The 27,888-nt window shown below is 62.9% G+C and overlaps 1 protein-coding gene across 4 annotated transcripts in view; it reads right to left on the bottom strand.

The window, feature by feature from the left end:
* The window catches only part of LOC123364833 (sphingomyelin phosphodiesterase 5-like), a 49,494-nt gene that overhangs the window by 8,570 nt on the left and 13,036 nt on the right, over positions 1-27,888 (bottom strand). The window contains exons 1-4 of one of the 4 annotated variants that reach the window (XM_045007282.1): positions 27,374-27,529; positions 20,944-21,010; positions 14,605-14,667; positions 1,972-3,030 (exon numbers count right to left, since the gene is read on the bottom strand). In XM_045007282.1, coding sequence (XP_044863217.1) covers positions 1,972-2,865 — 894 coding nt within the window. In that variant the 5' untranslated portion in view covers positions 2,866-3,030; positions 14,605-14,667; positions 20,944-21,010; positions 27,374-27,529. Of the gene's footprint in view, positions 1-1,971; positions 3,031-12,527; positions 13,082-14,604; positions 14,668-18,170; positions 18,278-20,943; positions 21,011-27,373; positions 27,530-27,888 lie in introns of those variants that run through there. The other 3 variants (XM_045007281.1, XM_045007280.1, XM_045007283.1) reach the window with 3 other exon arrangements.

The raw sequence follows: 27,888 nt of genomic DNA, 5'->3' as shown, positions 1-27,888 counted from the left end.
TCCCCCCAGGGTCAGGGCCCAAGCCCCAGCCCCGGCCACGTCCCCACGGGGTCAGAGCCCCAGCCACGTCCCCCCAGGGTCAGAGCCCCAGCCCTGGCCACGTCCCCCTGGGTTCAGAGCCCGAGCTCCAGCCCCAGCCACGTCCCCCCGGGGTCAGAGCCCGAGCCCCAGCCCCGACCACGTCCCCACGGGGTCAGAGCCCCAGCCCCGGCCACGTCCCCACAGGGTCAGAGCCCCAGCCCCGGCCACGTCCCCACGGGGTCAGAGCCCCGGCCACGTCCCCACGGGGTCAGAGCCCCAGCCCCGGCCACGTCCCCACGGGGTCAGAGCCCCGGCCACGTCCCCACGGGGTCAGAGCCCCAGCCCCAGCCACGTCCCCACAGGGTCAGAGCCCCAGCCCCAGCCACGTCCCCACAGGGTCAGAGCCCCGGCCACGTCCCCCTGGGTTCAGAGCCCAAGCCCCAGCCCCGACCATGTCCCCCCGGGGTCAGGGCCCAAGCCCCAGCCCCGACCACGTCCCCACGGGGTCAGAGCCCCAGCCCCGGCCACGTCCCCACGGGGTCAGAGCCCCGGCCCTGGCCACGTCCCCCTGGGTTCAGAGCCCCAGCCCCGGCCACGTCCCCCCGGGGTCAGGGCCCGAGCCCCAGCCCCGGCCACGTCCCCACGGGGTCAGAGCCCCAGCCCCAGCCACGTCCCCACGGGGTCAGGCCCCAGCCCCGGCCACGTCCCCCCGGGGTCAGAGCCCCGGCCCCGGCCACGTCCCCACGGGGTCAGAGCCCGAGCTCTAGCCCTGGCCACGTCCCCCCAGGGTCAGGGCCCAAGCCCCAGCCCCGGCCACGTCCCCACGGGGTCAGAGCCCCAGCCACGTCCCCCCAGGGTCAGAGCCCCAGCCCCGGCCACGTCCCCACGGGGTCAGAGCCCCAGCCCCGGCCACGTCCCCACGGGGTCAGAGCCCCGGCCACGTCCCCACGGGGTCAGAGCCCCAGCCCCAGCCACGTCCCCACAGGGTCAGAGCCCCAGCCCCAGCCACGTCCCCACGGGGTCAGAGCCCCAGCCCCGGCCACGTCCCCACGGGGTCAGAGCCCCAGCCCCGGCCACGTCCCCCTGGGTTCAGAGCCCGAGCTCCAGCCCCGGCCACGTCCCCCCGGGGTCAGAGCCCGAGCCCCAGCCCCGGCCACGTCCCCCCGGGGTCAGAGCCCGAGCCCCAGCCCCGGCCACATCCCCACGGGGTCAGAGCCCCGGCCCCATCCCCACGGGGTCAGAACCCCGGCCCCGGCCACGTCCCCCCGGGGTCAGGTCCCAAGCCCCAGCCCCGGCCGCGTCCCCCCGGGGTCAGGGCCCAAGCTCCAGCCCCAGCCACGCCCCCCGGGATCAGGGCCCCAGCCCCAGCCCCAGCCATGTCCACGTGGCCGGTTGTGAGCGGTCGCACGAGCCCTGCGAGCCCCAGGCTGCCCCCGGGAGGCTGCTGCAGGGCTGGGCGACACTCCCTGGGTGACTGTTCCCAGCGCTGGGAGGAGGCAAAGCCCTGGGCACACAGAGCAGTTTCCATCCCACGCTGGGGCAGGCGTTTCCAGGCCTGGCTAAGGGGGAGCGAGTGGCCGGGGCGGCAGCGGGGTCAGGGGCCCGTTGTCAGAGGCTGAGCCCCCAGCCAGCCTGCTGGCTCCCAGCCCCGCTGCCAAGGCTCTCGCTGCTCTCCTGGCAGGGCCGTTCCCGAAGCGCCTGCTCCCCGCCAGGCCCTGTCCCTGCTGGGCTGCAGACACCCACTCCCCCAGCCAGGGCTCCCGGAGCCGTCAAGCTCCGGCCGCAGGCACTGCCCAAGGGGCGTCCCCCCCACAGGCTGAACAAGAGCATCGGGGGGCCCTGCTCCCGCCACCCACTGTCTGGGGATCCTGGGATTTGGGGCAGACGCAGGCAGCTGCTGCTTGGGGGGCAGCTGGCCCTGGGCCCCCCGCAGCTGGAGCAGCCCCTGACCTGCACGGACAGCAGCCCCTTGGCAGACAGCGCGTCCTCGCCGGAGCACTCGGGGTAGCAGCGGTACTGGGCGGCCAGCACGGGGTAGCGGCTGGCCAGGAAGAGCCCGCTGCCGAACACCTTGAGAGTACGACAGCCCTGCAGCCCGTAGGCGCCCACGTCGTACACGATGTGCTCGTAGAAGGGGCTCAGCAGCTGGCACAGGCGGGCGCCCGCCCTCTGGTCAAACACCTCCTGCAGGCACAGGAAGTCCACGTCCGGCGGGAAGGGCACCGAGATCTCCCCGGGCCCAGCCGCTCCCTCCCCGTCGGGGACCTCAATCACCACGCTGGCGCCAGGGCGGCGGGCGTGGCTCTCTGGCCGCGGTGGGCTGGCCGCGGTGGCCCCATACTTGGAGGGCAGCAGGAACTGGCTGCTCCTGGGGCTGGCGAAGCTGGCGCCGGCCTCCCCCTGCGTGAGGCGCTGGCCGATGCGGGCCACCCGCTGCTTCATCTGCCCCAGGTTGCTGAACTTGGCCAGGCCGTTGGGCAGGAGGCAGACGTTGGCGCTGACGAAGCCGAAGGCCTTGCTTTTGCCCGGCAGCTCCCACACCTCCGGGTGGCGCGAGAGCATGTTGTGTTTGTAGGCGAAGGGCCTGCGGGCAGCCTGCAGGGGGAGCCACAGCAGCAGGCCCAGGAGGGCGCCAGGCATGGAGAGGATGAGGAGCAGCAGCAGCAAGGGGCCGGTGACCAGTGCCCGCAGCGGGCAGCACCGACGCTGCTGCCGCTCCGCCGTGGTCTCCCTGAGGTCGAGGAGGCAGTCGGTGGCCCAGTAGCTGGGGAACAGCAGGGACTGGCCCAGGCTGTACAGGCCGCTCAGGAGCCGGTTCGGGAACGGAGACTCCCGCAGGACCATGCTGCACGGCACCAGGGGCGGGGGAGCCCGGGCGTTCCTGCTCCACCTGCTTCCCGGGGGCTCCGGTCAGACCTCGCCACGCCACGCCCCGGGGTCCTGCAGGGCTGGGAGGAGCAGCTGAGTGACCGGCGAGCCTCGTGCACAGCACGTCGCGTCCGGGAGGTGCTGCAGGGAGAGAACGGGCTGAAGTCAGCGCTGCCTGGCGGGTGCCGGGCATCACCGGGGGCAGGTGGTGCATGGTGGGCTCAGCCCCATGCCCCTGGGTGAGTGGTTTGACATTGGCATCTGCCCCTGCTGGTTGCCTGGGGCGGGCCCTGCCAGGCTGGGCGGGCTGATGACCCCAAACACCCCCTGGTGGGTTCACAGACCGGCCGGCCGGAGGCTCCTCTGAACAGGGGTTTGCGGCGGCTCCCCCAGGAGCAGAGGGTGGCAGTGCAGGGCCTCAGCGACAGCAAACGCGGCCCGAGGCTCAGTGCAGCCAGGACAGAGCCCACAGATGTGGCCCAAGACACCCCCACCCCTGGACGGAGCCTGCGGACGGGGCTCGGGACGACCCCCTCCCTGGATGGAGCCTGTGGACAGGCCACGGGGAGGGACTGGCGGGGACCAGGACCCAGACCCAGAGGAACGTTACCTGCTGCGTGTGCCAGGCTCCCTGATGAGTGCCAGGGTAACCCCCCCCCCCACCATCGAGTGGCACCGAGCCCACACAGAGAGATGAATGAGTCTCCTCTGCAGCCCGAGCTACGAGCCAGGGGGCTTTTAGCTCATGCACTAAGCTCCAGGGGCCCCCGTTCGATCCCCCCACTGACGAGCAGGGTGTCAGTGTTACCCCAGGGCACCCGCCTGTCTGGCCACAGGGACGGCTTGTGTCTCCCTCACCCATGCCCCTGCCCTATCACCCTTACCTGGGCTCTCCTGCCAGCCTGGCTTCCTTCCCCCCACCCCTTGCCTACCCCCGGCCCTGCTCCATCACCCTCACCTGCTCACCCTGCTGCCTGAGCCACCCGCCAGCAACACGGGGGGGGGGGGGGGGGAGACCCACGGAACCGGTCCCTGGCAGCGGGACTCAGTAGCTGCCCCTCCACATTGTCATTTCAGGGGGCCAGCGAGTCGCAGGCATCAGGCAGGCAGCAACGAGCCCAGAGCTGGGAGCCAGGGCTCCTGGGTTCTCTCTCCAGCCCTGGGAGGGGAGTGGGGTCTAGTGGTTAGAGTGGGGGGGGCTTGGAAGCCAGGACTCCTGGGTTCTCTCTCCAGCCCTGGGAGGGGAGTGGGGTCTAGTGGTTAGAGTGGGGGGGCTTGGAAGCCAGGGCTCCTGGGTTCTCTCTCCAGCCCTGGGAGGGGAGTGGGGTCTAGTGGTTAGAGTGGGGGACTGGGAGCCAGGACTCCTGGGCTCTCTCTCCAGCCCTGGGAGGGGAGTGGGGTCTAGTGGTTAGAGTTGGGGACTGGGAGCCAGGACTCCTGGGCTCTCTCTCCAGCCCTGGGAGGGGAGTGGGGTCTAGTGGTTAGAGTTGGGGGCTGGGAGCCAGGGCTCCTGGGTTCTCTCTCCAGCCCTGGGAGGGGAGTGGGGTCTAGTGGTTAGAGTGGGGGACTGGGAGCCAGGACTCCTGGGCTCTCTCTCCAGCCCTGGGAGGGGAGTGGGGTCTAGTGGTTAGAGTGGGGGGGCTTGGAAGCCAGGGCTCCTGGGTTCTCTCTCCAGCCCTGGGAGGGGAGTGGGGTCTAGTGGTTAGAGTGGGGGGGCTTGGAAGCCAGGACTCCTGGGTTCTCTCTCCAGCCCTGGGAGGGGAGTGGGGTCTAGTGGTTAGAGTTGGGGGCTGGGAGCCAGGGCTCCTGGGTTCTCTCTCCAGCCCTGGAAGGGGAGTGGGGTCTAGTGGTTAGAATGGGAGGGGGGCTTGGAAGCCAGGGCTCCTGGGTTCTCTCTCCAGCCCTGGGAGGGGAGTGGGGTCTAGTGGTTAGAGTGGGGGGCTTGGAAGCCAGGGCTCCTGGGTTCTCTCTCCAGCCCTGGGAGGGGAGTGGGGTCTAGTGGTTAGAGTTGGGGGCTGGGAGCCAGGACTCCTGGGTTCTCTCTCCAGCCCTGGGAGGGGAGTGGGGTCTAGTGGTTAGAGTGTGGGGGGGGGGCTTGGAAGCCAGGACTCCTGGGTTCTCTCTCCACCCCTGGGAGGGGAGTGGGGTCTAGTGGTTAGAGTTGGGGGCTGGGAGCCAGGGCTCCTGGGTTCTCTCTCCAGCCCTGGGAGGGGAGTGGGGTCTAGTGGTTAGAGTGGGGGGCTTGGAAGCCAGAGCTCCTGGGTTCTCTCTCCAGCCCTAGGAGGGGAATGGGGTCTAGTGGTTAGAGTGGGGGGGCTTGGAAGCCAGGACTCCTGGGTTCTCTCTCCAGCCCTAGGAGGGGAGTGGGTCTAGTGGTTAGAGTGGGGGGCTTGGAAGCCAGGGCTCCTGGGTTCTCTCTCCAGCCCTGGGAGGGGAGTGGGGTCTAGTGGTTAGAGTGGGGGGGGGCTTGGAAGCCAGGACTCCTGGGTTCTCTCTCCAGCCCTGGGAGGGAAGTGGGGTCTAGTGGTTAGAGTGGGGGGCTGGGAGCCAGGACTCCTGGGTTCTCTCTCCAGCCCTGGGAGGGGAGTGGGGTCTAGTGGTTAGAGTTGGGGGGCTGGAAGCCAGGACTCCTGGGTTCTCTCTCCAGCCCTGGGAGGGGAGTGGGGTCTAGTGGTTAGAGTTGGGGGGCTGGAAGCCAGGACTCCTGGGTTCTCTTTCCAGCCCTGGGAGGGGAGTGGGGTCTAGTGGTTAGAGTTGGGGGGCTGGAAGCCAGGACTCCTGGGTTCTCTCTCCAGCCCTGGGAGGGGAGTGGGTCTAGTGGTTAGAGTCAGAGGCTAGGAGCCAGGACTCCTGGGTTCTCTCTCCAGCCCTGGGAGGGGAGTGAGGTCTAGTGGTTAGAGTTGGGGGCTGGGAGCCAGGACTCCTGGGTTCTCTCTCCAGCCCTGGGAGGGGAGTGGGGTCTAGTGGTTAGAGTTGGGGGCTGGGAGCCAGGACTCCTGGGTTCTCTCTCCAGCCCTGGGAGGGGAGTGGGGTCTAGTGGTTAGAGTGGGGGGGCTTGGAAGCCAGGACTCTTGGGTTCTCTCTCCAGTCCTGGGAGGGAAGTGGGGTCTAGTGGTTAGAGTGGGGGGGGGGGGGCTTGGAAGCCAGGACTCCTGGGTTCTCTCTCCAGCCCTGGGAGGGGAGTGGGTCTAGTGGTTAGAGTCAGAGGCTAGGAGCCAGGACTCCTGGGTTCTCTCTCCAGCCCTGGGAGGGGAGTGGGGTCTAGTGGTTAGAGTTGGGGGCTGGGAGCCAGGACTCCTGGATTCTCTCTCCAGCCCTGGGAGGGGAGTGGGGTCTAGTGGTTAGAGTTGGGGGCTGGGAGCCAGGACTCCTGGGTTCTCTCTCCAGCCCTGGGAGGGGAGTGGGGTCTAGTGGTTAGAGTTGGGGGCTGGGAGCCAGGGCTCCTGGGTTCTCTCTCCAGCCCTGGGAGGGGAGTGGGGTCTAGTGGTTAGAGTGGGGGACTGGGAGCCAGGACTCCTGGGCTCTCTCTCCAGCCCTGGGAGGGGAGTGGGGTCTAGTGGTTAGAGTGGGGGGGCTTGGAAGCCAGGGCTCCTGGGTTCTCTCTCCAGCCCTGGGAGGGGAGTGGGGTCTAGTGGTTAGAGTGGGGGGGCTTGGAAGCCAGGACTCCTGGGTTCTCTCTCCAGCCCTGGGAGGGGAGTGGGGTCTAGTGGTTAGAGTTGGGGGCTGGGAGCCAGGGCTCCTGGGTTCTCTCTCCAGCCCTGGAAGGGGAGTGGGGTCTAGTGGTTAGAATGGGAGGGGGGCTTGGAAGCCAGGGCTCCTGGGTTCTCTCTCCAGCCCTGGGAGGGGAGTGGGGTCTAGTGGTTAGAGTGGGGGGGGGGCTTGGAAGCCAGGGCTCCTGGGTTCTCTCTCCAGCCCTGGGAGGGGAGTGGGGTCTAGTGGTTAGAGTTGGGGGCTTGGAAGCCAGGGCTCCTGGGTTCTCTCTCCAGCCCTGGGAGGGGAGTGGGGTCTAGTGGTTAGAGTTGGGGGCTGGGAGCCAGGACTCCTGGGTTCTCTCTCCAGCCCTGGGAGGGGAGTGGGGTCTAGTGGTTAGAGTGTGGGGGGGGGGGCTTGGAAGCCAGGACTCCTGGGTTCTCTCTCCACCCCTGGGAGGGGAGTGGGGTCTAGTGGTTAGAGTTGGGGGCTGGGAGCCAGGGCTCCTGGGTTCTCTCTCCAGCCCTGGGAGGGGAGTGGGGTCTAGTGGTTAGAGTGGGGGGCTTGGAAGCCAGAGCTCCTGGGTTCTCTCTCCAGCCCTAGGAGGGGAATGGGGTCTAGTGGTTAGAGTGGGGGGGCTTGGAAGCCAGGACTCCTGGGTTCTCTCTCCAGCCCTAGGAGGGGAGTGGGTCTAGTGGTTAGAGTGGGGGGGCTTGGAAGCCAGGGCTCCTGGGTTCTCTCTCCAGCCCTGGGAGGGGAGTGGGGTCTAGTGGTTAGAGTGGGGGGGGGGCTTGGAAGCCAGGACTCCTGGGTTCTCTCTCCAGCCCTGGGAGGGAAGTGGGGTCTAGTGGTTAGAGTGGGGGGCTGGGAGCCAGGACTCCTGGGTTCTCTCTCCAGCCCTGGGAGGGGAGTGGGGTCTAGTGGTTAGAGTTGGGGGGCTGGAAGCCAGGACTCCTGGGTTCTCTCTCCAGCCCTGGGAGGGGAGTGGGGTCTAGTGGTTAGAGTTGGGGGGCTGGAAGCCAGGACTCCTGGGTTCTCTTTCCAGCCCTGGGAGGGGAGTGGGGTCTAGTGGTTAGAGTTGGGGGGCTGGAAGCCAGGACTCCTGGGTTCTCTCTCCAGCCCTGGGAGGGGAGTGGGTCTAGTGGTTAGAGTCAGAGGCTAGGAGCCAGGACTCCTGGGTTCTCTCTCCAGCCCTGGGAGGGGAGTGAGGTCTAGTGGTTAGAGTTGGGGGCTGGGAGCCAGGACTCCTGGGTTCTCTCTCCAGCCCTGGGAGGGGAGTGGGGTCTAGTGGTTAGAGTTGGGGGCTGGGAGCCAGGACTCCTGGGTTCTCTCTCCAGCCCTGGGAGGGGAGTGGGGTCTAGTGGTTAGAGTGGGGGGGCTTGGAAGCCAGGACTCTTGGGTTCTCTCTCCAGTCCTGGGAGGGAAGTGGGGTCTAGTGGTTAGAGTGGGGGGGGCTTGGAAGCCAGGACTCCTGGGTTCTCTCTCCAGCCCTGGGAGGGGAGTGGGTCTAGTGGTTAGAGTCAGAGGCTAGGAGCCAGGACTCCTGGGTTCTCTCTCCAGCCCTGGGAGGGGAGTGGGGTCTAGTGGTTAGAGTTGGGGGCTGGGAGCCAGGACTCCTGGATTCTCTCTCCAGCCCTGGGAGGGGAGTGGGGTCTAGTGGTTAGAGTTGGGGGCTGGGAGCCAGGACTCCTGGGTTCTCTCTCCAGCCCTGGGAGGGGAGTGGGGTCTAGTGGTTAGAGTGGGAGGGCTTGGAAGCCAGGGCTCCTGGGTTCTCTCTCCAGCCCTGGGAGGGGAGTGGGGTCTAGTGGTTAGAGTTGGGGGCTGGGAGCCAGGGCTCCTGGGTTCTCTCTCCAGGCCTGGGAGGGGAGTGGGGTCTAGTGGTTAGAATGGGGGGGGGCTTGGAAGCCAGGGCTCCTGGGTTCTCTCTCCAGCCCTGGGAGGGGAGTGGGGTCTAGTGGTTAGAGTTGGGGGCTTGGAAGCCAGGGCTCCTGGGTTCTCTCTCCAGCCCTGGGAGGGGAGTGGGGTCTAGTGGTTAGAGTGGGGGGGCTTGGAAGCCAGGGCTCCTGGGTTCTCTCTCCAGCCCTGGGAGGGGAGTGGGGTCTAGTGGTTAGAGTGGGGGGCTTGGAAGCCAGGGCTCCTGGGTTCTCTCTCCAGCCCTGGGAGGGGAGTGGGGTCTAGTGGTTAGAGTTGGGGGCTGGGAGCCAGGGCTCCTGGGTTCTCTCTCCAGCCCTGGGAGGGGAGTGGGGTCTAGTGGTTAGAATGGGGGGGGGGCTTGGAAGCCAGGGCTCCTGGGTTCTCTCTCCAGCCCTGGGAGGGGAGTGGGGTCTAGTGGTTAGAGTGGGGGGGGGGCTTGGAAGCCAGGGCTCCTGGGTTCTCTCTCCAGCCCTGGGAGGGGAGTGGGGTCTAGTGGTTAGAGTTGGGGGCTGGGAGCCAGGACTCCTGGGTTCTCTCTCCAGCCCTGGGAGGGGAGTGGGGTCTAGTGGTTAGAGTGGGGGGGGGGCTTGGAAGCCAGGACTCCTGGGTTCTCTCTCCACCCCTGGGAGGGGAGTGGGGTCTAGTGGTTAGAGTTGGGGGCTGGGAGCCAGGGCTCCTGGGTTCTCTCTCCAGCCCTGGGAGGGGAGTGGGGTCTAGTGGTTAGAGTGGGGGGCTTGGAAGCCAGAGCTCCTGGGTTCTCTCTCCAGCCCTAGGAGGGGAATGGGGTCTAGTGGTTAGAGTGGGGGGGCTTGGAAGCCAGGACTCCTGGGTTCTCTCTCCAGCCCTAGGAGGGGAGTGGGTCTAGTGGTTAGAGTGGGGGGGGCTTGGAAGCCAGGGCTCCTGGGTTCTCTCTCCAGCCCTGGGAGGGGAGTGGGGTCTAGTGGTTAGAGTGGGGGGGGGCTTGGAAGCCAGGACTCCTGGGTTCTCTCTCCAGCCCTGGGAGGGAAGTGGGGTCTAGTGGTTAGAGTGGGGGGCTGGGAGCCAGGACTCCTGGGTTCTCTCTCCAGCCCTGGGAGGGGAGTGGGGTCTAGTGGTTAGAGTTGGGGGGCTGGAAGCCAGGACTCCTGGGTTCTCTCTCCAGCCCTGGGAGGGGAGTGGGGTCTAGTGGTTAGAGTTGGGGGGCTGGAAGCCAGGACTCCTGAGTTCTCTTTCCAGCCCTGGGAGGGGAGTGGGGTCTAGTGGTTAGAGTTGGGGGGCTGGAAGCCAGGACTCCTGGGTTCTCTCTCCAGCCCTGGGAGGGGAGTGGGTCTAGTGGTTAGAGTCAGAGGCTAGGAGCCAGGACTCCTGGGTTCTCTCTCCAGCTCTGGGAGGGGAGTGAGGTCTAGTGGTTAGAGTTGGGGGCTGGGAGCCAGGACTCCTGGGTTCTCTCTCCAGCCCTGGGAAGGGAGTGGGGTCTAGTGGTTAGAGTTGGGGGCTGGGAGCCAGGACTCCTGGGTTCTCTCTCCAGCCCTGGGAGGGGAGTGGGGTCTAGTGGTTAGAGTTGGGGGCTGGGAGCCAGGGCTCCTGGGTTCTCTCTCCAGCCCTGGGAGGGGAGTGGGGTCTAGTGGTTAGAATGGGGGGGGGGGGGCTTGGAAGCCAGGGCTCCTGGGTTCTCTCTCCAGCCCTGGGAAGGGAGTGGGGTCTAGTGGTTAGAGTGGGGGGCTTGGAAGCCAGGGCTCCTGGGTTCTCTCTCCAGCCCTGGGAGGGGAGTGGGGTCTAGTGGTTAGAGTTGGGGGGCTTGGAAGCCAGGGCTCCTGGGTTCTCTCTCCAGCCCTGGGAGGGGAGTGGGGTCTAGTGGTTAGAGTGGGGGGCTTGGAAGCCAGGGCTCCTGGGTTCTCTCTCCAGCCCTGGGAGGGGAGTGGGGTCTAGTGGTTAGAGTTGGGGGCTGGGAGCCAGGGCTCCTGGGTTCTCTCTCCAGCCCTGGGAGGGGAGTGGGGTCTAGTGGTTAGAATGGGGGGGGGGGCTTGGAAGCCAGGGCTCCTGGGTTCTCTCTCCAGCCCTGGGAGGGGAGTGGGGTCTAGTGGTTAGAGTTGGGGGCTGGGAGCCAGGGCTCCTGGGTTCTCTCTCCAGCCCTGGGAGGGGAGTGGGGTCTAGTGGTTAGAGTGGGGGCGGGGGCTTGGAAGCCAGGACTCCTGAGTTCTCTCTCCACCCCTGGGAGGGGAGTGGGGTCTAGTGGTTAGAGTTGGGGGCTGGGAGCCAGGGCTCCTGGGTTCTCTCTCCAGCCCTGGGAGGGGAGTGGGGTCTAGTGGTTAGAGTGGGGGGCTTGGAAGCCAGAGCTCCTGGGTTCTCTCTCCAGCCCTAGGAGGGGAATGGGGTCTAGTGGTTAGAGTGGGGGGGCTTGGAAGCCAGGACTCCTGGGTTCTCTCTCCAGCCCTAGGAGGGGAGTGGGTCTAGTGGTTAGAGTGGGGGGGCTTGGAAGCCAGGGCTCCTGGGTTCTCTCTCCCGCCCTGGGAGGGGAGTGGGGTCTAGTGATTAGAGTTGGGGGCTGGGAGCCAGGACTCCTCGGTTCTCTCTCCAGCCCTGGGAAGGGAGTAGGGTCTAGTGGTTAGTGTTGGGGGCTGGGAGCCAGGACTCCTGGGTTCTCTCTCCAGCCCTGGGAAGGGAGTAGGGTCTAGTGGTTAGAGTTGGGGGGCTGGAAGCCAGGGCTCCTGGGTTCTCTCTCCAGCCCTGGGAAGGGAGTAGGGTCTAGTGGTTAGGGGTGGGGGGGGGGGCCGGACGCCCGGGTTCCATTGCCAGCTCCACCCCCAGCGCCGTGTGACCTTGGGGTGTCCTTCCCCCGTCCTGGTACCGGTGCCCTGGGCACTGACCTGGCGATTCCCCATTGGCTGCCGTCAGCAGCAGCCACCTGGCCGGTCCGAGAGCCCCCCCGGGCAGCTACCGGCCCCGCCCCGGAGCCCCCCCTCACCGAGAGCGGCCGGAGCCGCTGCGGGGCCGGGCTGAAAGCGAAAGCAGCCGCCCCTACCTGGCCGGGGCCCCCGCCCCGAGCGCTTAAAGGAGCCGCAGCCCAGGGGGGGGGGACCCGGGAGGTCCCGTCCGGGCCCCGCTCCCCGGGGCGCTGGGTCTGAGCCCCCCCCCCGACAAGCCCCTGGCCAGGGCTGGCTCTTACCCCGCAGTCACACTCGCCTGCCACGCTGGACTTGGGCCGGGACTCGGGAGCAGCCCGGGGGGGCAGGACTGGGGGGGGGCGCGGCCCCGAGGTCGGCAGGGGCAGCCGCAGGGCTCAGGAACCCGCCCCGGCGCGGGGCGCGGCGTTGCCCAGGTGGGGAAACTGAGGCAGGGGGTGGCGGATGGACTCAGCGAGCCTGCGCAGAGCCGGGATGAGCGCCCAGGAGCGCCGTGCCGAGCCCCTGCTCTCAGCTGGGCCCCTGCCTGGGGGTCCCTGCGGGGCGGGGCGGGGGGGGGGGCGATGCTGGGGCCGCCTCCCGGCAGGTGCTTAAAGCCTGGCCCGAGGCGCTGGTTCCCGCCCAGCAGGCGGCCCCGGGGCCCTCCGGCCCTTTACACTGGGGGGGGGGCATTTCCCTCAGCAGCCCGGCGGGTCCCACACGCCTCCCCACAGCCACTGCCCCCAGGCCGGTTAGCCCCCAGGAGAGGAGCAGCGGGCCGGGCGCCCCGGCGGGTGCAGGCCAGTGGCTGCCCCCTCCCCCGCCCCTGCCCCCCAGCACATCCTCCTCTCCAGCCCCCTTCCCTGCCTCTGGCCCCCAGGAGATCCCCCTCCCCAGCCCCTGACCCATCCCCCTCGCCAGCCCTGCCCCCCAGCAGATCCCTCTCCTCAGCCCCTGGCCCCCACAGCCCCCCTCCCCAGCCCCCACCAGCCCCCTCCCCAGCAGGCCCACCCTTCCCCGCTCCTGGCCCCCTCCCTTCCCCAGCCCCTGCCCCCCAGCTCCTGGCCCCCTCCCCTCCCTGGCTTTGCTGTCCAGACCCGGGAAATGCCCAGGGCCGGAGCCGCGCTGCAGGGGAACGAAGGTCATGGTGGAAGTGAAACCACCCAACTGTACCTGGCCTCTGCTTGCCCCGGGGGGGGGGACGGGGGGACGGGACTCCTGCCTTCCCCAGCCGCAGACCCCCCGGACAGGCGATGCTGCAGCGCTCTGGGGCGTGAGGGTGTCAGTGTGGGGAGAGGGCGGCCCGCCGGCTGGGGTCACGCCCTGGCCCTTGGGGGTGGGGTGCACGGTACTTTGCAATGAAGGTTTCTGTGCGTGGGGGGATCGCTCACTGCGCTCCTTCTGCGCCCCCAGGGCTCCTCGCAGCCCAGCCCAGCGTCCCGCACGAGCTCCCCAGGTACCCCCAGTCCAGGGACTCCCTGCAACCTCCCCCTGCCAGGGACTCTGGGTGCCCCCCACTCATCCCCCAGCTACCCCCATGTCCAGCCCCATGCAGCACAGGCAGTGACGCCCTCGCCTCCTTGGCCCAGGGTTCTGGGGCTGCCCGTGGGAGCACGAGGGGAGGAGGCAGGTGGACGGAAGGGGCCGGGGGTGAGTGGAGGGGGGCCGTGTCCCCCTTTGCCAGCAGCTGGGCCCAGCTGCACCCAGATTCGGCCCCCTGGTGCAGCCTGATGCTTTGCAGCATTGTGGGCTAACAGCAGGGCAGGAAGGAAACTGGCAGAACGGAGCCTCCACCCCCAGAGGAAGTCGCATCTGAGCCACCCTAGCAAGCACCTTCCTCTGCTCTGCCTCTGAGCCCCTGCGGCAGGAGGTGCCTCTGCCCGCCCCCCGCCCCCACTGCCTGTTGCACAGGGAGAAGCTAGCACAACCCTACAGGGAGCCAGAGCCTCCAGTGAGGGCCCCTGGGAGAAGGATGGGCCAGGCCTGGGACCCCGTGTGGTATCCGAAGCCTGTCATGCCAGAGAAGGGCCAGCAGTGATACTGCAGTACGCTGTGAGTTAACCCTCCAGCCCGTGACATGTTCCCCATTTGACAGAGGGGAAACTGAGGCACAGGGTGGGATGGTGACTTGCCAAGGGTCACATGGCAAGTCAGCGGCAGAGACAGGGCTGCAGCTGCGCTCTCCCAGTTCCCTTCTCAGCCCCCAGCACATCCTTCCCCTTGTCCCCAGAGCCACACGCAGGCAGGTGCTGTCTAGTTGTCTGACCACAGCTGGGGGAAACGGGAACTCCTGAACTTTGGCTCCAGTGCTGTCACTGCCTCCCGCTGCGGCCCGGGAGCACCCGTGCAGCCACAGGGCCGAGTGGTGACACGCCGGGCCGGGTCTCAGCTCTCGGGCCGGATGAGGAGGGACATCTCCAGGCCTCGTGCAGAGCCGGGCGAGGACTGTTCCACACAACGGTTTCCCAACAGAAAACACCAGTTTGTCAGTTGGGTGGGAGCAGGTGGGTTTGAACAGAGCTTGCCCTGGGGTGGTTCTTCAGGTCAGGACGGACTTTCTGGTCAAATCCAGAGCAAGAGACGAGGCACCAGCCCAGGGGGCAGGGCGCTCTCTGGGCTGCCAGGAATGCAGGCCCTACGGGATCTCCCCGTGGCTCTGGCTGGTCTCAGGTCCGTCCCAGTGCCGAGCAGGACATGCTCGCCCACCTCACGCGGGGAGGGGAGGGCTCGCTGGTCGGTGACGCTGTCTGACGCCCCAGGCAGACGGGTTGTGCCTCCTCAGGAAAGCGTGTCTGGAACCCCAGCCCTGCTCCCGCACTAGCCTGGTACCGAGCATGCTGCAGCCAGTGGCTGGCACTGGGGGCACTGAGCAGGGAGCAGGGGCTTGGCTCTGAAGAGTTCATAGGGATGCCCAGAGCGATTTAGTCAGCAGTGTGTCTCCCAGACCCCGCACACCTGTACCTAGGGCTCCCCCACACAGGGACCTCCCTCCCCCCGCGCTCCCTGCCCGAGCAGTGCTAGCAGGGGTCCATGCCCCTTGAGAAGGGAGCCAACTCCCCAGGGAGAGCAAGCCCCCCGTCACTTCCCCCTTTGCCAGGGCCGGCGCTGCCATTTTTGCCGCCCCAAGCAAAAAAAAAAAAAAAAAAAAGCTGCCCGGACTGTGCCACCCCAAGCATGGCTGGAAGGCCGCCCCCTAGCCTGCTTCCTCCGCCGGTGCCTGGAGCCAGCCCTGCCCTTTGCTGTCACCTACCGGATCCCCCTGTGTCCTGCTGCAGCGTCCAGGGAGCTCTTCAGACGGGGCTTCCCAATCCGTCTGGAAAACAGATCGGGTCTGTCAGTGATTGCAAGTGACCCTCTGAGAACCCAGCTGGCCCAGCCACAGCACCATGCGCCACAGAACCAAGGCAGGTCACCCACTCGTGCCAGGAGCAGCGGGAGGCAAGAAGGAAAGTAACAATTTCACAGTTCATCCATCTGCCTGTCCATCCCCCCACCCGTCTGTCTATCCCCCCATCTGTCCATCTCCTACACCCATCTGTCTGTCCATCCCCCCACCCGTCTGTCTATCCCCCCATCTGTCCATCTCCTACACCCATCTGCCTGTCCATCCCCCGACCCGTCTGTCCATCTCCTACACCCATCTGTCTGTCCATCCCCCCACCCGTCTGTCCATCTCCTACACCCATCTGTCTGTCCATCCCCCCACCCGTCTGTCCATCTCCTACACCCATCTGCCTGTCCATCCCCCCACCCGTCTGTCTATCCCCCCATCTGTCCATCTCCTACACTCATCTGTCTGTCCATCTCCCCACCCGTCTGTCTATCCCCCGTTCTGTCCATCTCCTACACCCATCTGCCTGTCCATCCCCCCACCCGTCTGTCTATCCCCCCATCTGTCCATCTCCTACACTCATCTGTCTGTCCATCCCCCCACCCGTCTGTCCATCTCCTACATCCATCTGTCTGTCCATCCCCCCACCCGTCTGTCTATCCCCCCATCTGTCCATCTCCTACACCCATCTGCCTGTCCATCCCCCCACCCGTCTGTCCATCTCCTACACCCATCTGTCTGTCCATCCCCCCACCCGTCTGTCTATCCCCCCATCTGTCCATCTCCTACACCCATCTGCCTGTCCATCCCCCCACCCGTCTGTCCATCTCCTACACCCATCTGCCTGTCCATCCTCCCACCCATCTGTCCATCTCCTACACCCATCTGTCTGTCCATCCCCCCACCCGTCTGTCTATCCCCCCATCTGTCCATCTCCTACACCCATCTGTCTGTCCATCCCCCCACCTGTCTGTCTATCCCCCCATCTGTCCATCTCCTACACCCATCTGCCTGTCCATCCCCCCACCCGTCTGTCCATCTCCTACATCCCTTCTGTCCATCTCCTACACCCATCTGTCTGTCCATCCCCCCACCCGTCTGTCCATCTCCTACACCCTTCTGCCTGTCCATCCCCCCACCCGTCTGTCTATCTCCTACACCCATCTGCCTGTCCATCCCCCCACCCGTCTGTCTATCTCCTACACCCTTCTGCCTGTCCATCCCCCCACCCGTCTGTCCATCTCCTACACCCATCTGTCTGTCCATCCCCCCACCCGTCTGTCTATCCCCCCATCTGTCCATCTCCTACACCCATCTGCCTGTCCATCCCCCCACCCGTCTGTCCATCTCCTACACCCATCTGCCTGTCCATTCCCCCACCCGTCTGTCTATCCCCCCATCTGTCCATCTCCTACACCCATCTGCCTGTCCATCCCCCCACCCGTCTGTCCATCTCCTACACCCTTCTGTCCATCTCCTACACCCATCTGTCTGTCCATCCCCCCACCCGTCTGTCTATCCCCCCATCTGTCCATCTCCTACACCCATCTGCCTGTCCATCCCCCCACCTGTCTGTCCATCTCCTACACCCATCTGTCTGTCCATCCCCCCACCCATCTGTCCATCTCCTACACCCATCTGCCTGTCCATCCCCCCACCCGTCTGTCCATCTCCTACACCCTTCTGCCTGTCCATCCCCCCACCCGTCTGTCCATCTCCTACACCCATCTGTCTGTCCATCCCCCCACCCGTCTGTCTATCCCCCCATCTGTCCATCTCCTACACCCATCTGTCTGTCCATCCCCCCACCCGTCTGTCCATCTCCTACACCCATCTGTCTGTCCATCCCCCCACCCGTCTGTCCATCTCCTACATCCCTTCTGTCCATCTCCTACACCCATCTGTCTGTCCATCCCCCCACCCGTCTGTCTATCCCCCCATCTGTCCATCTACTACACCCATTCTGTCTGTCCATCCCCCCACCCGTCTGTCTATCCCCCCATCTGTCCATCTCCTACACCCATTCTGTCTGTCCATCCCCCCACCCGTCTGTCTATCCCCCCATCTGTCCATCTCCTACACCCATCTGTCTGTCCATCCCCCCACCCATCTGTCTATCCCCCCATCTGTCCATCTCCTACACCCATCTGCCTGTCCATCCCCCCACCCGTCTGTCCATCTCCTACACCCATCTGTCTGTCCATCCCCCAACCCCTCTGTCCATCTCCTACACCCATCTGTCTGTCCATCCCCCCACCCCTCTGTCCATCTCCTACACCCATCTGCCTGTCCATCCCCCCACCCGTCTGTCCATCTCCTACACCCATCTGCCTGTCCATCCCCCCACCCGTCTGTCCATCTCCTACACCCATCTGCCTGTCCATCCCCCCACCCGTCTGTCTATCCCCCCATCTGTCCATCTCCTACACCCATTCTGTCTGTCCATCCCCCCACCCGTCTGTCCATCTCCTACATCCCTTCTGCCTGTCCATCCCCCCACCCGTCTGTCCATCTCCTACATCCCTTCTGTCCATCTCCTACACCCATCTGTCTGTCCATCCCCCCACCCGTCTGTCTATCCCCCCATCTGTCCATCTCCTACACTCATCTGTCTGTCCATCCCCCCACCCGTCTGTCTATCCCCCCATCTGTCCATCTCCTACACCCATCTGCCTGTCCATCCCCCCACCCGTCTGTCCATCTCCTACACCCATCTGTCTGTCCATCCCCCCACCCGTCTGTCCATCTCCTACATCCCTTCTGTCTGTCCATCCCCACACCCGTCTGTCTATCCCCCCATCTGTCCATCTCCTACACCCCTTCTGTCTGTCCATCCCCCCACCCGTCTGTCCATCTCCTACACCCATCTGTCTGTCCATCCCCCCACCCGTCTGTCCATCTCCTACACCCATCTGTCTGTCCATCCCCCCACCCGTCTGTCCATCTCCTACACCCATCTGCCTGTCCATCCCCCCACCCGTCTGTCTATCCCCCCATCTGTCCATCTCCTACACCCACAGCTCTTTGTCCGTCTGTCCCCGTGCACATCCCTCTGTCTGTCTACTGCTGCTCCTGGTGGGGCTGAGCCTTCCCCTTGGCAGCGAGCAGCTCCCAAGCCAGAGCTGCCAAGGACACCGAACAGGGATGGGGGCAGAGACAGGCAGAGCTGCTAGGGTCCATGCAGCCCATCTCCTGGGTGATGCAGGACCATTCCCTGCTGCCCGTGTGCATCCCCGGGCTGGGGGCAGTGCCCAGGCTCCTGCCCCTTCCTGTGGGAGCTCAGCCACGGAGTGGCTCTGACCGACCCTGCCCTAGACCGGCCCAGTCATGTGCCAGGGTCCTTCTCCCCCGATCCCTTCCATGCTGCTCCCCCCGGGTCCCACACAGCACAGCTCCTGCTGGCAGCCCTGCCCCCTCCCACTCCTTACGCTCCACCCCGGGCTCCGTGCCGACAGCTCCAGGAGTTTCCTTCCTGCACGCCTGACCTTGCCCCTCCGGATGTCCCAGCACCTGGAGCACGGCCCAGTTAGCGCTGGCCTAGCGCCCTCCAGCCGCCCCTCTGGGTGGTGTCCAGCTGCAGTGTGCACACAGCTCTGCTCCCTGCACAGCCCGCGCTGTGCTGAGCCCACCGCCCCCTCCCTTTCCGGCTCCTCGCGTCACTGTACAGCGCTGTGCACGTCCGCAGCACCGGCACAAGAGCAGCAGGTGGGGAGGAACAGGGCACAGGGGGAGAGGAGCCGTCAGCTAGGCCTGGGGCAGCCAGAACCAAGCTGGGCGCCCGCAGGCAGCCAGTACAGGTCCCAGGGCACAGGGGTTACATACCCAAGGGACAGGTTTCAGAGGGGAAGCCGGGTCACTCTGTGTCAGCAAAAAACAAGGAGGCTCCTCGTTATACCCAAGGGAAGATCGACAGGCCTCCCTGTTCTGCCCCTGGGGCTGCGAGAGCCATTCTGGAGCAGCAGGGAGCTGCTGGGAGGGGGATGCAGCGTGCTAGCCCCACGGCCACGCAGGTTTCTGGGGGCCCAGGGAAGGATCAGAAATGAGGCCAAAATAATGACCATTGGGGGGAGGGGAGGCTGCCCGCTCCAGGCACTGGCACCCAGCACATGGGATCGCAGCGCCACTCAGATGGGAAGAGTCACGACAACGCCAATCGGGGGGGAGGCCCTCGAATGCAGGGCCAAGGGCAAACTGCCCCTTTGGCCTCCCGCGTGGCCCTGGCAGCCCCCTGCAGCGCACACAGGAATGGCCAGACTGGGTCAGTTTCCTGTCTCTGACGGAGACCAGCCCCGGCTGCCTCAGGGGAAGACGTCCGAGATGCTCTGCCCCATGCCCACCTCCTTCTGACCCTAATTGCCAGTGAAGGGCTGAAGCCCGGAGAGGTCTCACCCTTAGCACCAACTCCTTTCACTCAGGCTATCGTCTCTATCCATATCAGTGCCCAACCCTTTTCTGAATCACGCTAAGTTCTTGACCTCAACAGCGTCCTGTGGCAGTGAGTTCCACAGGCTACTCGCATGTGAACACACCTCTCCTTTCATCAGTTTGGAACTAGCCACCTTTACATTTTCCCGGCTGTCCTCTGTTATGAGCTGGGGAGAACCAGAGCTGCCGCTCTCCCGTCTCTATCCCCTTTGTCATTGGATCATGTCCCTTCCTGTTCAAGTGCTAATCCTCAGAAACACTTCGATTCAGCTTCACTCAGAACCCACTTTATTCTGATTTCACCAAGGTACACAAAGGCCTCAGAACCCTTCCTGTGTTTCTCCCCACACACCGCTATGGGGCAGGGCAGTGCGATTAGCCCATATTACTGAGGCATAGAGAGGCTAAGTGACTGGCCCCAGGCTGCTCAGGAAGTCTGTGGCAGAGACTTGAAGCCAGGTCACCGAAGTCCTTCGCTGGTGCCACCCTTCCTGTGCCTCGCCCTGCTGCGGGATCCCACCTTAATGCTGGTGTGTCCCCACCATCGCCTGCATTTACAGAATGCTGAGCTCGGCGGAGACGAAAACACTGAGTGTGATGGAGCATCCCAGGCTGACCCCCATCTGGGAGTGTGTCCCAGGGGCCAGCTGTCCCCGGCCCTGTGGATTCATAGGGTTTAAGGCTGGAAGGGACACTTCGATCACATACTCTGTAGGGCACAGGCCCTTCAAACCTGTTCTGTACCGGGGAAATTGATCAGCTGTGATTTTATATTTACTTCCAGGGCGTTGATGAACCGATTGGCGTCAGGCCGAGAACCGATCCCTGGGGAACCGCACTAGAAACACCTCCCTTTGGTGAGGACTCCCCGCTGATGGCCACCTGCTGAGCTCTCCCCGGTCCCCCATCCCCGGACTGTGTCCCCCCTGGATAGTGGAGCACTACGTTCTCGGTCACAATGTGGCGTGGCACGTCCCATGCCTCCCTCAGTGTTTTACCACTAGGCCACGCAGCCGGTCTGACTAGAAGACGCCCTTGGGGAGCTGGGGCTGCTGGACTCGGACTCCAGGTCTCAGTTAACCAGCCTTTGAGCAGCCTGGGCAAAATTCACCGATGCCAACAGCTGGCACCAGGACAAGGGAGAGCTTCTATCCCCCTTGAGGTCTCAGGGGCCCAGGGGCCGGCCCTCGGCACAGGCTGGATTTCAGCAGGACCCCAGCGAGTCTCTCTCAGCCATGCGGAAGTTGCCAGCCAAGGACTTGCTGTGGCTTTGCTAAGGCTCAGGGAGCAGCCCAAGGCGCTGGGCTGTGAAGGAGGCACCTGTCGTCCCAGGGAAGAGGGACTCACTCCTCGGAAGCTGGCGCTGCCCCAGCTCCTGGCAGGCTGGGATCAGCCCCTGCTGTTGGGAGCCCCCACACCCTCACCTGGTTTTCTTCAACATCTGCAGGGCTTGGAAAAAACCCTCCCCAGATATTGGACAGTTGTTTATTATATGCATTGCAGTCGGGGCTCGGAAGTCCTGCCCCCACCCAGGCCCCTAGCGTCCTAGGTGCTGCACAGACACAGAGCATTTGATTGCCAAGGCCAAGGCCACCTGCCCAGGGCAGGGTGTTAGGAGGGGAAGAACCCCGTACAAGCAAGGTTTGGAATCGTAGAGAAGGAGCATGGTCCAGTGAGCCCTGGACTCTGTTCCTGGCTCCACCACTGACCGGCTGGGTGACCTTGGGTGAGTCACCTCCCATCTCTGGGCCTGGGCGGGGGACACCATTTCAGATTTTGGTGGTGGTCGTGGTGGGTGGCAACTTTAACCGTGACTAGAGGCTACTTGCTCACCTGAAAACTCTTGGTTTTTGCAGATAACTCAGATACAGTGCTCCTGTCAGATAATCATTTCTAATTCCTATATAAAGAAAGAAAATTAAATAAATATTAGACCCACTCAGCTCTAATACGAACATGTTCAGACATCTTGTGTCAACTCATGTAAGGGACACTGGTTAGGTTTAAAATTTTAATGTACATTCTTTCTTTGTTACTAACTCTTGAATACAACAATTGTAGGAAAATCTCGATTACTTCTCATCCCTTTTTTTGCAGTTCTCTGAGCTTGGAATAGATCATTTCACTTTTGGAAACATCCTAGTAGGACAAGGCCCCGTAGTTTATACTGCACCTGCTGGGGCTCGAGGGGTGTTACCCCACTACAAATAATAGACCGGAAACAGGCTTTAAACAGGAGTGAAACTGACACTTTCAAGTCATTTTCATAGTATTGCCAACCTCAAACATACAAAAATCATGAATCAGGCTCACCAAGAATCATGAGATTGGCTTTAAAATAACGAGATTATGCAAAAATAATAGATTTGGTGATCTTTTTATGTACAATCTGCTTTTTGAACCTTTCAGGTGCACTGGGGTCACATTTTGAAGCTTTCTCCACAGCCACAAGGGCTAGAAACTGACTTTGTCTTTAAGAATGAAGGCTGAAATAATCACATATCACTTGCCTCCAGGAGCTGGGGCTTTAAGCAAAACAATAATTATCATGAGACTCAAGACAAAAATCATGAGAGTTGGCAACACTGCTTTCACTTCTGTTTAAAGGTTAATTACTTCCCAGAAGGCTCTTAAACACAACACTACAGCGACTGAGTTGCAGTTCTCACAGGAGAATATTTAAAACCAAACACCAAGAAACTTCCACATTTTGAAGCTGAGAAAAAAAATGGAGACTTCCAAGGGTATCTCAGGGTCACTGCAGGCAGGAAAGGAAATAAACAGGCTGCCCCAAGCTCCTGTGCTTTTCCTCTTGAAAGAAAGTTGGACGGTCAAATCTTCTAGTCCTTAATCCAGTAAAACTTCCATTGCCATCAGCGCCTCACTCACAGGTACAGTAACTCCTCACTTAAAGTCATCCTGGTTAACGTTGTTTTGTTACATTGCTGATCAATTAGGGAACATGCTCGTTTAAAGTTGTGCAATGTTCCCTTCTAACTTTGTTTGGCAGCTGCCTGCTTTGTCCACTGCTTGCAGAAAGAGCAGCCCCTTGGAGCTAGCTGGTGGGGGCTTGGGACCAGGGCGGACCAGCAGCCCCCCTGTGACGAAGTGGGACTGTTCGTACTGGTGGCTGGGAATGCTGGGTGCAGGCCTCTAAGTATCTAGCAAAGCAGAAGGCCTAATGCCTGACACTCTGTCTCCTAGCAACTGATGGCCGGGCCCCTCCCTGCAAAGGTGCATCTAAAGGTGTTGGAGACAAAGGGGTCAGGTGACCTCCTGACCCGGGAAAGAAGCTGAGCCGAGAGGAGGGGCCGGAGGGGGTTGGGCAGACTGGAGCTGGCTGGGGAAGGAAGGGAAGGACAGACAGGGCTCTGATCCCTGAGGGGGGCTGTGGGGCTTCTGGGGCCCCACGATGGGCCTAACAGGGGGGATCCGGTTATCTGTGCCTGCAAGACCTGTCCTGGACTGTGTTCCTGTCGCCTAACTAAACCTTCTGCTATACTGGCTGGCTGAGAGTCCTGGTGAATCGGCAGGGAGCCTGGGGGTGCAGGGCCTGACTCCCCCACACTCCGTGACACCCCCCCATCAGCTCCCCGCTCCCCTAAGTTCCCTGTGCAGCAGCTTCCCAGCAGGCTACCAATTGCAGCTGTCCCTCCCCCCACTGCCATGTGCTGCTCCTGCCCTCTGCCTTGGAGCTGCTCCCCGAGCCTCCTGCTTGCTGTGCTGTATGGAGGGAGGGGAGGAAGAAGGTGGCTAATGTCAGGGTGTCCCCCTCCCCCCTGCTCCTGCACCCTGCTTACCCCATTGCCATAGAGCAGGGCAGGGCCGCCCAGAGGGGGGGGCAAAGGGGGCAATTTGCCCTGGTCCCCGGGCTCCGCAGGGGCCCCCAAGCGAACAGCTGAGGCTCCGCCTCCGCCCCTCTCCTGGAGCCCTAGCGCATCAAGCAGGGTGTCTCCGGCTGGACCCCTGAGCCCCGCCCCGCTCAGAGCCGCGTGGGGAGGGGGCGGGGCTGGGAGCTCCGGGCTGAGCTCCGCTGCCTCCGCTCGGCGTGGAGCTCGCAGCCCCGCCCCCTCCCCACGCGGCTCTGAGCGGGACGGGGCTCAGGCCCCGCCGGCCACATGCTGCAGCTGTCGGGCGAGGCGCTGAGACTCCGGGTGAGGAGGGAGCCGGGGGTAAGAGGCTGGGGGGGTTGGCTAAGGGGCAGGGAGTCCTGGGGACAGTCAGGGCACAGGGGGGGGGCAGAGGTTGGGGGAGCGGTCAGGGGGCAGGGAATGGGGGGGGTTGGATTGTGGGTGTTCTGGGGGGGGATAGGCGGTTCAGGGCCGCCCAGAGGGGGCAGGGCAAGAGGGCGCAGGAGCGTCTTCGCTCCCGGTCTTCGCCGGCGGGGGGGTCCTTCTGCTCCGGGGCGGAAGGACCCCCCACTGGCGAATTACCGCCGAAGTGGGACCCGCCGCCGACGTGCAGCCCGGTCTTCAGCGGTAATTCGGCGGCGGGGGGCCCTTCCGTTCCGGGACTCGCCGCTGAAGTGCCCCGAAGACCCGCGGCGGGGACACACACACCCCCGCTGCCGAATTACCGCCGAAGACCGGGCTGCACGTCGGCGGCGGGTCCCGCTTCGGCGGTAATTCGGCGGCGGGGGGCTCCCGCTGCGGGTCTTCGGGGCACTTCGGCGGCGGGTCCCGGAACGGAAGGGCCCCCCCGCCGCCGAAGACCCCGGGCCCCCGGAATCCTCTGGGCGGCCCTGGAGCAGGGGGGACACACGACAGGGCTCAGGATGGAGGGAGCTTCCAGGCAGCAGCTGCAGTCTCAGCAAGCTGATCTAATTAACAAGGCAGGGTACTTAGAGTGGGGTAGCTACTTAAAGGGGAAATGTGCATCTCTCGCTCACACACACACTGCGTGTCTGTCTGCAATGCTCTCTCCCCTCCCTCCATTCCTGCTGCCCTGTAGACTACGAGAGTTAACCCTTGAGGGCTCAACCAATTGCTAGTTCATCATTTAGCAGTAAGGCATTCCCTGGGAAATATCCCACCCTCTGACTCCACCACCTCAACCAAGCTTCACAATCATGATCGCTGTGTACCAGTATTCAATTGTTTGTTTAAAACTTATGCTGTGTGTGTGTGTATACAGATACACAGCATAGAAATATATATACACACAATCTTTTGTCTGGTGAAAAATTCCCTGGAAACTAACCCCCTCATTTTCATTAAATCTTATGGAGAAATTGGATTCACTTAACATCATTTCACTTAAAGTCGCATTTTTCAGGAACGGAACCACAACGTTAAGTGAGGAGTTACTGTATTAACATGTGCTCCATAACTATACACTTCATATGTAAATATCTGAGCCCTCTTACCCAGCGTTACACATCCTATATGCATTGGCTCAGAGACTGGATTTTCAGGCATATTCTGAACAGTGCTGAAGACAGATGGTGCCCAGGGAATAACACAAATCATGACAATAACAGTCACCTGTATGGACTTTGTGGATGCAGTTTCTGTTCTTGGTTCTGGAATTGGCCTGAACACAGCTGAGCCTGAAACGCTAAGAAGCTGATGTATAATCACCTCTGATACTCAGACAACACTCTCTCATTCCTTCCTTTTCTCTAACTTAGAACAAAACATGACAAAACAAAATGGGTTTCAGTTAAAATCTAAAATTGCCCAGCAGGCATTGCTGTACAACCCAGCCTGCCACGCACTGGCCATTAAGTGCTCTCCTCTCATCTGACTCTCTCTCTTGATCCTTTCTGACCTCTGTGCTGCTTTTCATACTGTCAGGGGCGGCTCTAGGAATTCTGCCGCCCCAAGCAGGGCGGCGCGCCGCAGGGCGCGCTCTGGCGGTCGCCGGTCCCGCGGCTCCGGGGGACCTCTTGCAGACGTGCCTGTGGAGGGTCCGCTGGTCCCATGGCTCCGGTGGACCTCCCGCAGGCACGCGGGACCAGCGGACCCTCCGCAGGCATTTCTGCGGGAGGTCCACCGGAGCTGCGGGACCAGCGGACCCTCCGCAGTCATGCCTGCGGGAGGTCCGCCGGAGCCGCCTGCCGCCCTCCCGGCAAAATGGCACGCTGGGGTCTGGAGCCGGCCCTGCATACTGTCAGCTGTGACCTCCCTCCCGATTGCCTGGGACCGTGGAGAACTGGCCTTCTTGGTTTTGCACCCACCTGAGTCCTATTTTCTGCAGCATGCAGCAGAGGGAAAGAAGGTTGGTGCAGTGGATAGGGAGCTAGCCCTGAGAGACCTGGGGGGTACTCCCGCTCCCCCCAATGGACTTCCTGTATGATGTCATCTAAAGACTTCCAGATCCTTAATTTAATTACCAGCCCTTTCTTATCTTAATCACCCTGCCTCTGTTCAGAAACAAAACACTGACTCCCTGCCCCAGGGGCAGAGCCTGGGAGAAGCACCTCTCCGCACAATGCACATTCCACACGAATTCTGGGGAGTTAAGAGCTCTGCCTGGGAGCACCCCTCCTGCAGGAAACTGAGGGGAGGGTAGTCCCCCCTGCTCTCCCTACTTGGCGTCCTTGGGCCTGTGTTCCCCCATCTAATCCTTCCTTCGGACTGCGCTCTGAGCGGGACAGTGCCGTAGGGACCAGCACCGACTGGCGAGGGTCCTATTCCAGACAGTGAACAGCGCCAGTTACCAGGTAGATCTCAGCAAGTCTCTCTATGCTGTGCGGTGCCGCAAAGCGAGGAGCATGGGCACTGCCAGGCGGGATGAGCCCAGCGGCTCAGCCCAGGGCAGAGTCTGTCTCCTGGTTGTGTGTCTGTCAGCACCCAGCACAATGGGCGCTAGGCACTACAGCAATACAAACAATGCATCAAGAGTCCAATGGCAGTTGTAGAAAGTGGTGCACCGATACGCTCCCTGACATTCTGCCCAAACTGCAGGGAACGGCTGGTGCAGGATGCTCCCTCTCACAGACAGAGGCTAATGGAACAGGATGGTTTTTTTGTTCACGTCTGGTTCTTTTCCAGATCCGAATGTACCCCTGACCTCCCCAATATCTAGTGGCAGAGAGTTCCTCAGGCTCACGGAGTGTTTTGTAGAATAGTCTTTCCTTTATCAGTTTTACGTTTGCTGCCTCCCCTTCTCCCCTTGCTCAGGGTGGTTTTTAATATCAAGAGAGTTGAGCCCACAATACACAATGGAAAACGCAGCCCCATGGCCCCTGCCCCCTTTGCAGGACAGTAGCACTGAGAGGACACTGCTGCCCACAGAGACCAGTGGCCATGGCCGTGTCCCTGGCAGGACTCCAGGCTGGCAGAAGGGCCTGTTGCTCTTCATTCCTTCCAGCGCCTGTTCTTCAGAGCTCAGAATCTCTGCCAGTGCCTCATCTCTATTCCCAGAGAAAAAGCGGATACAGGGAGCGTCTCCCGACCAGCCTTGCTGGTGCAGAGAAGCTATTTACCATCTCTGCAATGTCCTTATCTTCCTTGATTTACCCCCTGGTTCCTAGCGGCCTCCCCGATCTGTTCACAGACATCTGCCTTCTGACGTTTCCACCATTCCTTCTTGCTTGGTTTTTGGCCTTTGGCTCTTTGCTGTCCCAGTTCCCTGTTCACCTCCCTCAGTCTCCATCTATTGGGTTTGCACCGCTGGGTTTCCACTTGTCAGATGAACCTTTGGGCTTGAACGAACTCCTGCATCTTCCTACGGAGCCGTCCTGGGCTTTCCTTGCCTCTCTGCTACCCGTGCCCCCGCCCCCGCGAGGTACAACAGGAACGGCACTGCACCCCTCCACCCCTGCCCTGCAATGCAGGCTCGCCACAGCCCGGCTCGAGGGGAGAGTTACAGAATCCAGGCCCACTAGAGCTGGGCTGCGGGTCTGTCGTGAGGGCACCTGCCTGACAATATCCTGTGGTCTGTCGCGGAGGGCAAAGAATCGGAGCATTCTGGGCATAGTCCAAAGCCTTCTGAAGTCAGCAGGTGTCTTTCCATTGGTTCCACTGGGTCTGGATCAGGCCCTTTCTGGAGCCTGGCTTGAGACTAGAACGTCTCTCTCCCACCTCCAGGGGACTAATCTGCTGCAGGGGAGATCCAGGACCCCAGGACTCCGTGCTCCAGCCTCCACTCTTGCAATTCTCCATTCCTGGCTGCTCCTGCCCATGGTTGGTACCAGAGGCAGCAGCCCACCTTCCCCCCGGCGTGCAGAGGTCAGGAACACAGCACACTGGGACAAGTTCCCGCTGCTGGCTCTCCATCACATTCCCTATTCTGTGCCCAGTTTTATGACAGCACTTACCTCCACCTCCGACAGAATTCATCACCAGCAGGCCGTATGGTGCGGCTGAGTTACACGGTCAAGTCCTTCGGAAGAACTGTGACCAGTTAGCAGCTCCAGGCCAGGATGTGGAATGTGCGTTGAGCTCAGGCCGAAGAAATGTCTCTGCCATCAGGGTGACCTGTACGCTGAACAGTGACAGACTTAATCATGTTTCCTTGGGAAACGCCCCGTGACACCTGGCTGCTCAACACACGCATTCTCGCTGTAGGCGTGTTTGGAACTCCACTTGCGGAACGCCCTGTGGACTGCTGCCTGCCTAACAGGTCCTGCTTCCAGACTTCCTGCACTTTAGTGTTATTACAGAGTCATTTTATTGCACCCCACAGCATGAGGCCAGGTCACAGGGTCTGCCCCAAAGAACCTACCGTCTAATTATAGAGGTGCCCCAAGCAGCACCGGTAATGATCACACAAAAGGAGGACAGCAATGCGGAAGGGTGACGTCGTTACCTGGTTACTCAGCTGGCATGACTT

The sequence above is a fragment of the Mauremys mutica genome, chromosome 2 (genome assembly GCF_020497125.1).
Source record: "Mauremys mutica isolate MM-2020 ecotype Southern chromosome 2, ASM2049712v1, whole genome shotgun sequence".
Classification (NCBI taxonomy): Eukaryota; Metazoa; Chordata; order Testudines; family Geoemydidae; genus Mauremys; species Mauremys mutica.
This window is presented reverse-complemented; position numbering and strand designations above follow the sequence as displayed.